A 10,934-nucleotide genomic window follows, 5' to 3' on the forward strand; every position below is an offset into this window, starting at 1 on the left:
TGACAAGTTTTGCAGTTTATAAAAAGTATCACCACCATGAGCAAGTATCTAGTCATGTCATTCAAGCAAGAAGCAAACTAGGCCATCAGAGCTCATACAAGGAAGATACATTCTCAACAAGAGATCATTGCAAACACCCACATATGCATCACAAGTCATGTCAAGGCTTGTTGAAACCATGTGCCTACTTCTTTTTGGTAGACATCATGTAACAACTAAGCAAGCAAGGATATCAACATTAAGCACAAAAACTTGGTGAATTACTGAATTTTTCTTATCATAATTTTTCATCATTCACATTAAACAAGTTACATGAAGTGCCTTTGCGGCACAAAGAATCCATGCTTCCCCAAGGAATGCATTATGGGCTAAATATTTGCAATGATACCTAAATCTTTGATCCAATTGAAAAGAACATAGATTCCAAGTAGAAGCTAAACATGGAGCTAGCATTCAAGCAAGAGCAATGCATAAATAGGTAGCTAGTCAGGGGTGATAAGCATTTCAGAATTCATTATTCAAGATTAACATTTGATTCAGAAAAGCATTTAGCTCAACATGGTTATATGACAATATCATCAAGAGAATATGCTGCACATTGCTACACAATCACCAACCAATGCACTAGCTCACAAATAGCATAAGGAAATGCTAAGGATATATAGGAGAAGCTCATCTAGTTCAAAGTGTACAAGGTGCAATATGATATAAATGCAATGCAATGCTAAAAGAGATGGGGCTCAGCTCAAAATCAAGAAAGTTCATGAGGGTCAAACCAATCTAGGAAAAGCTCCGTTGCCAAAGAAAAACTGCCAAGGATCCCAATTGAGTACCATAGAAAGGATACCAATTGAAGGATCAAAAATTGATATCACTTGAAGAAGATGGAATCCAATTGAAAGATCAAATGTGATAACAATTAAAAGATCAAAAGCGGATATCAAAAATCAAAGCAAGTCCTTGGTCCAAACTCCCCCTCGAATGAAGCTGAACTCCCCCTCAACCAAAGACACCTAGCAAAGAAAAGCTAGAAAAAGAAGGGGTAAAAGAAAAGTTCTAACTCCAATAAAAAAAGAAGAGAAAATGCAACCTAAAGATAAGGGAAGCCCAAAAACAAAATAAAGCTCAATTCATGTCACACAAAGCAATGATGATACCAATGAGAGGAATTAGAGCATTGCAACATGATTCTACATTTATGAATAAAAGATTGGGCAAGCAAACATGTCAACAAGGTGCGAAGGATTATACAAAGATACTAAGCTAAAATGATACCAAATGAACAATATACCATACCCAATACAAAGACTAAGCAAAAGCATGGTACGATGTTCATGTGAATCATCCACCAAGATATATTAAAAAGCTAGCATGACAAGATACACATGAAGATCACACATGCTAACATGAATAGGTGGCTAGCCTACCATGGTATATTCACAGCATGATACAAGTATAAAACTTGCAAAAGAGTCCACAAGTGAATAGTATACACGAAAGGAAAAACTCACTATACAAGTGTACATCCAAACAGTGTGGAGAGCCATCAAGTCTTGATCACCTCAAGCAAAAGATCAAGTCCCTTCGAGCTCATGTCCTCCACCTGCATCCCCATACCTACACATGAGGGGACAAAGAAGACCGAGTCTTGCATCCCAAAGGGTTAGTAAGCATATACTTGGGAATCCAAAACTTAGTCACACGGGTAAAAGATGCACTCAACTTATCATGTGGGTTAGCATGATGCAAATGCCGGTTCAAATGAGATGATTTTGAAATACCCTTGGAACCATGCCTCAAAGAAGCAACTTGAGAAGAAGAACGAGTGCTACCACTAGCAAAAAGACAATGATCCCCCGGGGTCTTAAGAGAAGAACCAACACAAGCACCATGAGAACCATGGCGTGGACCAACATAAGAATAACTAGAAGCATGTCCACGAGCATGACCTAACTCACTAGAAAAGTAGTCATAAAACCCATCAATGAAATGTGGCTTCTTACTAGGCTCACAAGTGCTCATGCCATGAGATGGGCTATGAACAACCAAAGGCCTAGAAACACGAGTTCGTCACATTTGTCTTGCATGACGATAACAAAAGCTATCTTGATGCCCATCTTTCTCATAATAGGAGCAATGGTACAAAGGCCTTTTTGTAGGCACGGTCCGAGAGGATGAATCATCATTCTCATTCAAGTGAGAAATCCCTTGGGACTTAGAGCAAAAAGCATCAACAACACCATTTGACTTGGTGCCCAACATTAGGTTCACACGTGCCATGGGAAAGGCTACATGGCTTTCTAAAAGCTTTGGCACGCACACATCGCTCATGCTTGATATGGCGAAAACAAAACTCAATGGTATGCCCATCTTACAAAAGGTGCAATGAAACTTTGGTTTGGGAGTATGAGTTACAAAAGTGTGAGAAGCACCCTTGCCACTTGAATTATCTTGAGCAATACTGGAAGAAGCAACAAGCTTAAGAGTAGCTATAGAAGAGCTATCCAAAGCACTAGCACAAGTACTAGCATCCAAAGACTCACGCTCAATAGAAGAAAGCAACTCCAGTTGGGAAGAAGCAATTTTGGAAACACCAACATCGGAGTGATAAGAATTGCAAGAATCAAAAGACTTAGCACTAAGAATCTTGCATCTTGTGGCTAAAACCTCATTTTCATGTTTGAGACGATCACAAGTACCACATGGAGCATTTCTCAAATTATCCATCTCCTTTTCAATACACTTAGCATATGTAGTACGCAAGAGTTTATTTTCTTTCTCAAGGTTGGCACTCATCTCATTGCGCTCAACCAACTTGGCACTCATATCATCGCGCATTTGCTTCAAAGTTAAAACTTCATTTTCCAATTCAATGCATGATGTGCAAATAAGACCGCATGAACAATCATCATCATTCACATCACGCACGATATCATGATTATCACAAGAAGTAAGGCAAGCATCATCATCAAGAACCAAAGAGCACATGCTACAAGGCATAGACTTTATTTCACAAATTTCAACCCTAGCATGCTCAATTTGTTCAACACATGTGGTATGAGTCAATTTTAAGTCATTAATTTCAGCAAACAAAGACTCATATGAAACACATGGCAAAGAAGCATTAGACTTCAAAAGAGCAATTTCATCCTAGTCTTATCAAGATCATTATTCAAAGCAACACATGAATTACATGGCATAGAGGTATTGGATTTCAACATTGCATTTTTAGATTTTAAAGCATCATAATCAATTGAGAGCTCATCAAGTAGTCTTCTACAAGATTCAAGTTGCTTGTCACCAAGATAAACATCTCTTTTTAGTTTCTCATTTTCAATGTGCAAAACATCACAAGATTTGCATGGTAGAGGTAAGCTAGACTTGCATGAAATTAAAGCATTCACATTATCAAGTCTAGACATGTCCAAATTTTTCTTAAGCTTAGCAATCGTCTCGCCATGAGCACAAAGGCAAGTGAACAAACCAATTATACCTTGGGAGAGTTTACCTCTACTCATCTTGTGAAGCTTGCGTTGGAGATCATCTTCTTGAGGCATCTCATCCATCAAAAGACGCATCAATGCCATCACTTCATCATCCTTGTTTAGATCATCCCGCTTCTTTCTGCTTTGATGTGACCACACCACCTAGGGACAAAGAACCAATAGAACAAGAGCTTGGTGCCAAAACTCAAAGCACCGGTTAGGATTAGCCAAAAACAAGCTCAAATCGTGAAAACCAAATCCGCAAGCAAAAGCGCTCTTTACCTTGTCGCCCCGTGGATCACAAAGCTGATTAAAGTTGTGTGATTCTTAACCAAGCTCTAATACCAATTGAAGGACCGAAAAGATGACCAGAGGGGAGGTGAATGGGAGCTGATTCAAATTTTCTCAAAGAATCTCGACTAAAGTCCCAACCTAATCCACAAAACTCTCTTCTAGCAATATCAAGTCCCCTTAGCTATGCAGGAGCTAATGGACCTAGGAATATTGCTAGGAACCCAATTTGAGACTAGTGGAAGCAAGAAAGAGCCCAAACAAGTATCGGAAGAAGAAATTTGAAAACCAACACTAAAGTTTGGAAAATTCCGGAAAATCCTTCGGAAACTTCCGGACTTTCGAAAATTTCCGGAAAACCTTTGGAAAATTGCAAAACTCTTGAAAACAGCCTTCGTGAGGAAGTTGGAAAAATCTGAAACTCGATCAAACGACCTCCAAAAATTAGAAAATTTAAACCATAGACTCACAACAACATACCAAAGGTATTTTCCAAAGGATCAAGTTGAAAAGCCCAAGAATTGGTCACTAGATTCAAAGGATTTGGGAAGGGCATAAGAAAGGGGATTTTCGGGGAATCTCAAAATTCAAGCCAAATTTGTGAGGGATTTGAGGGAGATCACATTATAGATGCTCACACGGGTCATAGCAACAATTTCTCCTAACAAATCTCACGGGATTTGGGCTCAAACGCGAAGAACGCAAAATCCCCAAAAATACCTCCAAAAATACCGAGAAAGATAAATTTTAGATTCAAAGAGGATGGAACAATATGGCATAAAATTGATCTTTGGATTACTCCACCATGTTCGGTTACTAGCCACTCCTAAGCACAATCCAAACTAGGATGACAAAAAGATCAACTCACACCTCTCTCCCTCTGCCAAAGGCTCTCACAAAGCAAATGAGAAAACCCCCACCAAAACAAGCAAAGGGATGGCTACCCCAACCAGCCATCTCTCATATATATAGGCATCCGGAAAATATCCAGAATGCCCTTACATGAAGCACATAACTCAAATACCCTCCAAAGGTAAAATCATCCAACGTTTTCCTCCTATATCAGATCATTGCTTACCCTTGTGCTTGTCAGCTATCATGTTCAAGTAGGAAACACAGCGCTTGGAAAGTTGATCAAGACTCTCCCCACCAACCTACCAAAAAAATGAACGGATTAGATAACTAGTATACAACAACCACAAGGAAAAATGACTGTCACTGATTCAGAAGGATTCAAGGTAGCTTTGGGAGGAGAATGGAAGGTAGTTACAGGAATTTCTTGGTTTCTGTCATCTGATGAGAAAGCCTTGTAAGCTTCAGGCTTGGTACTGACGGCATCATCAAACTTCAAACCGTGGAGATCTCCCATGTGCCTTTCTCTCAGTGACTGATCAAACACCAGCTGAAACAAACAGTAGTTAATTTATTTAAAACAGCAATTCGAAAAATTAGCATACATTATGGAGACATGACAAGCAGTAATTCAAGTTGTCCCAGAGGATTCGTACATTGGGTACATGGCAAGCTATTGCGATAGTTTGTGCAGTCTCGGCAGCGCGCTTCAAATCAGAGGAGTACACAGCAGCTGGCTTGGCTTCTTTGGACAACCGACGGGCAAGCTTCAGGTTTTTTTTAATAATTGATAAAATCAGAACCACGTAAAAGCATGATTCCGAGACATAACCGCACAAAGTATAACTACCATGATAGCTTGCTGCCTACGGAGTACCAGTCTCATTCAGCTCCGGATCCATAAAGAGTTGAATACCGAGCCTCGTGAAGGAGGAGAAAACTAATGGAACAATGGTGAGAAGGGACTTCTATACTGAAGTCTGAATTGCTGATACTGTTAGCAACAAGCACCTGATTCAACTGGAGGAGCCATTTCAAGCATAATCATTGAAATCACAAAACAGTTTTGAAAAGATCGAATCATCCGGAAAAAAGGAGGATTCTCTTTTTCCTTCTTCCTCGGTACAAATTGCAGGTGGAGAAGGACAGGGAGAGAACTGACCTGAATGATGCGGGAGGCGTTCCACGACGTCTCTTCATGCCGCACCACCACCACCTCCGCGAAGTTCTCGCCGTCCTGCGATGCAGGTGACATTGCTCGATGGGCGCTAGCCGCTGCAGTGAAGAGGAGAGGGACGGACCTTCCATCCAGGTGCTTTTGTTCCAATTGACTTTGGATCCGAGACTAAAGTGTCTTTAGTCCCGGGTCAAAAATGATGCACCGAAGGCTACCGACGGAAGGGGCTTTAGTCCCGGTTGTAAAGACCAACTGGGACTAAAGCCTCCCCTTTAGTCCTGGTTGTAACTGCTAAAAGATCTGGTACCGATGCCACCCCTTTGTCCCAGTTGGTAATTCCAACTGGGACTAAATCTTTTGTTCCGGTTGAATAGACCAACCGGGGCAAGGGGGCTTTAGTCCCGGTTGGTAGCTTCAACCGGAACAAAACGCCCTTCACGCGCCTCCTTCTCTTTCCACGTTATCTTTCTCCTCACATCCTTCCTTCCTTATCCTCGCACAACACTCCTCTCCACTTCTTATCCACCGACGCCTCCTCTCCTCTCTACTCCTTATTCACTGGCACCTCCTCTCCTCCACTCTCCTCTCTGCGCTGCCGCCACCCCATCCCCCTCTGCTGCCCCTCCCCTTCCCCCTCTGCTCGCCCCTCACTAGTAGTGAGCGACAACGGGGCGAGGGCAGGGTAGTGGCGCGCGGGGGAGCGGTGTCGACCAGCTAGAGGTGTCCCCATGAGCTAATGCGGCTGGGCAGCGGGTGGCCGAGCGGTGCCGGGCAGGCTGCAGTGGGCGAGGGCGGAGCGGAGGTGGACAGAGGTGGGTGGCGGCAGGTGAAGGCGGAGCCGAGGTTGTCGGTGGCGGAGCGGAGGCGGGCGGCGACTGGCGGAGGCGAGCAGTGGCGGAGCCGAGGCAGTGGCGGCAGGCGGAGGCCCATTTTTTTTTATTTTTTACCTTTTTAGTCCGGGTTGGTAATACCAACCGGGACTAAAGGACGTCTTTAGTCCCGGGTGAATGACTCATGACTAAAGGACCTCCCCTTTTATCTCGAAAACTTAGTCCCGGTAGGATTTTCGTGATCTATGGCCCTATCCAACCTGGACTAAAGTCGCATTTTCCACCAGGGGCAGCATCCGGAAGGCTGGAATCACAACCACCTCTCTTGTCCTATATATATAATTACCCCGTCCACTTGTCATATGTGTTCTTAATATTTCTCATAGTTGACTGTAATCTCGTCTTGGTTTATTTAAGTTAGAAAGAAACACGGGAAGAGCAACAGCGCGTTAATTGGTTTCTGCTCCAAGTCTAAAAGTCTTCCAAGTTTGTTGTACCAGAATGCTGATGATTGCTATTCAGCCAAGCAAACGAAACACGGTTGCAGAGTGATGATACATCAAGTTCATGACATTTATACTAGACCACACGCCCAAGAAAATGCAATGTAAAAACACGGAGAGGCGGAGGCGGTCGGCGGCCGCGGCGTGAGGGCAGAGACGGTGGACGCGGCACGAATTGAAGAACCTCAAAACGCCGCGGCAAGCGGCATTGTGGCCGTTGAATGGCGGGGTTGTAGCCCTCAAGCCGCATCCAACCATCACCAAATGCACTATGCGGGAAGCCATCTCCGGTGAGGTGTCCGGCGTCCCCGAACTTCTCCAGGATCCAACGGCCATCGGAACCGGAGATATGGACAACGCTGATTGAGGTGTTAGGAATTTTCTTGCCAACCGAGATCGTTGGATCGGCGTGCCTGCAGATTTCCTCTATGACTGCCTCATGGGAGACGACGACCACCCGCTCACCTTTTAACGCAACACGCGACAGCTTGAAATTCACCACCAGGTGCAAGTTTTGACCATATAGAGAGCACAAGAAATTACTATGTGGATTAGTGCTTACCCTTGTGCTTCTTGGCGATTTCGTTCAAGCGGGAAACACAACGCTCAGAAAGTTGATCAAGACTCTCCCCGCCACCCTGTCCAAAGGAGATGACTAGTGAGTAATATATAGCAACCAACAGGGGAAAAGCATGCCTAAGCCTAGCTTTTACTTCGACTAAGACTAAGTACAACTTTGAGAGGAGAATGGAAATTAGTTACAGGTATTTCTTGGTCTCTGCCACCGCATGCGAAAGCCTTGTAAGCTTCAGATCTCTTGGCATCGTCAATGGTCCAACCTTGGAACAATCCCATGTGCCTTTCCGTCAGTGCCCGATCAATCACCAGCTGAAACAAACAGCAGCCCATTTATTCATGAAGCGAGAAAAATTAGCACAAACTATTACTAGTATTCAAAGAATGTTCATACATCAGAATCAGATACGCAGCAATGCTCTGCGATCGTTTGCGCAGTCTCGGAAGCACGCTTCAAGTCAGAGGAGTAGACGGCAGCTGGCTTGGCTTCTTCCGACAGACGACGGGCAACCTTGAGGGTTTGAACAAAATCAGAATCACGTACATATCTCAAGTCATGACGATCTCACAAAGTATGGCGTACCTTGGCAGCTTGCTGCCTACCAGTTTCGTTCAGCTCCTGATCGATCCGTCCCTGTTGAAACTTAAAATAAGCCTTAACACATGTTGTATTGCATCGCAGAGGGAGAATCATATCTAAGTGATGCGATAAGTAGCAAGCTGTGACAGGACAGGATGAAGAAGAAGCGACCTGAATGATGCGGGAGACGTTCCAATCCGTCTGTCCATGGCGCACCAACACCACCTCCGCGAAGTGCTCGCCATGCGGCGATGCAGGTGCCATTGATCGATCGGCCGGCGTTATTGCTGCAGAGGGAACGAAGGGGAGATGGATGGTCTTGCTCTAGCTGGCTTGCAGAGGTTCCTTGAAATCTGGAACCTCTCTGCTCTCTTGTGCTATATGATTGGCCATCTGGGGCGACTTCATAGGAGGCCAGAGAGGCCAGAGAGTAGATTATAATTCGTGTACGTTTTGAAGATGGAAAGATGGCGACCTGCTAGTTGACTAATAAATTAGAAACACGGTTTGATTTGGTTTGGTTTCGAGAGCAATTTTGGTTTAGTTTGGTTTCAAGAGCAATTTGAGCAACAACACCCATTCCAACAGCAGGTTCGGCTTCTCCAGCAAGTACGTGGCCAACTAAGCTGGTCGGCGGACCAAATTAAAGAAGCTATCCACTTTCTTCTCCATCAAGATACCCTGTGCTATATAATTACCCCCATCCACATCAAGATACCCTGTGCTATATAATTACCCCCATCCACTTGTCATCTGCGTTCTTAATATTTCTCAGAGTTGACTGTAATCTCATCTTGGTTTATTTAAGTTGGAAAGATAATTGCCTGCTATTTAAGAAAAAAAAACACGGGAAGAGCAACAGCGCGTTTGGTTTCTGCTCCAAGTCTAAAGTCTTCCAAGTTTGTGGAATCATTAGAATGCTGATGATTGCTATTCAGCCAAGCAAAGGAAACGCGGTTGCAGAGTGATGATACATCCAAGTTCATGACATTTATACTAGAGCACACGCCCAAGAAAATGGCAATGTAAAAACACGGAGAGGCGGAGGCAGTCGGCGGCCGCAGTGAGAGGTGTGCGAGCGCGAGGGCGGAGGTGGCGGACGCGGCACGAATTGAAGAACCTCAAAACGCTGCGGCAAGCGGCATCGCGGCCGATGAACGGCGGGGTTGTACCCCTCAAGCCCCATCCAACCATCACCAAATGCACTATGCGGGAAGCCATCTCCGGTGAGGTGTCCGGCGTCCCCGAACTTCTCCAGGATCGAACGGCCATCGGAATCGGAGACATTTACAACGCTGATTGAGGTGTTAAGAATTTTTCTGCCAACCGAGATCGTTGGATCGGCGTGCCTGCAGATTTCCTCTATGACTGCTCATGGGAGACGACGACCACCCGCTTACCTGTTAACGCAACACGCGACAGCTTAAAATTCACCACTAGGTGCAAGTTTTAACCATACAGAGAGCACAAGAAATTACTATGTGGACCGGTGCTTACCCTTGTGCTTTTCGGCGATTGCGTTCAAGCGGGACACAGCGCTCGGAAAGTTGATCAAGACTCTCCCCGCCACCCTGTCCAAAAGGAGATGACTAGTGAGTAATATATAGCTTTTACTTTAACTAAGACTAAGGTCCCGTTTGGTAGGGCTTCTCAAAGTGCTTCTCCACCGGTTTTTGGTGAAGTCCTACTAATGGGTCAATTTCAAAACGGCTTCACCACCAAAGCCAGGGAGAAGCCGCAAAACGGCTTACACTAGAGAGGAGAAGCCAAAAAAAGTGGCTTCACCGGCTTCTCCTCCCTCTCCAAGCATTAAGTGATCATAAAATTACATATATTGCCATTGAGAAGCCGTTTTACCAAATGTTTTGCAAAATGGCTTCAGCTTCACTAAAAAAGCCACTCCACCGAAAAAGCCGAAGCCGAAGCGGAAATTACATATATTGCCATTGAAAAATTACTATGTGGATCGGTGCTTACCCTTGTGCTTCTCGGCGATTGCATTCAAGCGGGAAACACAGCGCTCGGAAAGTTGATCAAGACTCTCCCCACCACCCTGTCCAAAAGGAGATGACTAGTGAGTAATATATAGCTTTTACTTCAACTAAGACTAATTAAGTACAACTTTGAGATCAGAGGAGAATGGAAATTAGTTACAGATATTTCTTGGTCCTGCCACCGTGAGCGAAAGCCTTGTAAGCTTCAGATCTCTTGGCATCGTCAATGGTCCAACCTTGGAACAATCCCATGTGCCTTTCCGTCAGTGCCCGATCAATCACCAGCTGAAACAAACAGAAGTCCATTTATTCGGATGATATATAGAACACCAATAATTCGTGAAGCGAGAAAAATTAGCACAAACTAATACTAGTATTCAAAGAATGTTCATACATCAGAATCAGATACGCAGCGCGAGGACGGAGGTGGCGGACTAGGCACAAATTGAAGAACCTCGAACGGCCGCGGCTAGCGGCATCGCGGCCGTTGAACGACGGGGTTGTAGCCCTCAAGCCGCATCTAACCGTCCACGGATTTGGGCCATTGAATAGCTTATTTTTTTTAAAGAACAGGAGGGTAAACCCCTACTGATTATATATTAAATTGAAAGGATACAAAGAAAATGGCACAAATCTAAAGAGAGAA

At 44.3% G+C, this 10,934-nt stretch overlaps 3 protein-coding genes across 3 annotated transcripts; all 3 read right to left on the bottom strand.

Annotated features, from left to right (window-relative positions):
• Positions 1-682: 682 nt before the first annotated feature.
• LOC111258245 lies at positions 683-5,388 on the bottom strand. Its single transcript, XM_022829258.1, has 3 exons — positions 5,285-5,388; positions 5,047-5,178; positions 683-4,930 (listed from the first exon to the last, which is right to left on the bottom strand). Exon 3 carries the CDS (start codon positions 2,998-3,000, stop codon positions 2,071-2,073), a length of 930 nt encoding a protein of 309 aa, XP_022684993.1. The 5' UTR covers positions 3,001-4,930; positions 5,047-5,178; positions 5,285-5,388; the 3' UTR covers positions 683-2,070.
• Positions 4,844-5,883, bottom strand: LOC101774026 (phosphoglycerate mutase-like protein 4). The gene is made up of 3 exons (XM_014805608.1): positions 5,791-5,883; positions 5,047-5,178; positions 4,844-4,930 (listed from the first exon to the last, which is right to left on the bottom strand). The coding sequence occupies exons 1-3, from the start codon at positions 5,881-5,883 to the stop codon at positions 4,844-4,846; spliced, it is 312 nt and encodes a 103-aa protein (XP_014661094.1).
• A 1,139-nt stretch (positions 5,884-7,022) lies between these two features.
• On the bottom strand, positions 7,023-8,723 carry LOC101755772 (phosphoglycerate mutase-like protein 4). Its single transcript, XM_004978554.3, has 6 exons — positions 8,466-8,723; positions 8,298-8,348; positions 8,109-8,225; positions 7,901-8,026; positions 7,701-7,776; positions 7,023-7,603 (listed from the first exon to the last, which is right to left on the bottom strand). The coding sequence occupies exons 1-6, from the start codon at positions 8,556-8,558 to the stop codon at positions 7,215-7,217; spliced, it is 852 nt and encodes a 283-aa protein (XP_004978611.1). The 5' UTR covers positions 8,559-8,723; the 3' UTR covers positions 7,023-7,214.
• Positions 8,724-10,934: the final 2,211 nt, after the last annotated feature.

Source organism: Setaria italica, chromosome VIII (assembly GCF_000263155.2).
Source record: "Setaria italica strain Yugu1 chromosome VIII, Setaria_italica_v2.0, whole genome shotgun sequence".
NCBI classification, from domain to species: domain Eukaryota; kingdom Viridiplantae; phylum Streptophyta; class Magnoliopsida; order Poales; family Poaceae; genus Setaria; species Setaria italica.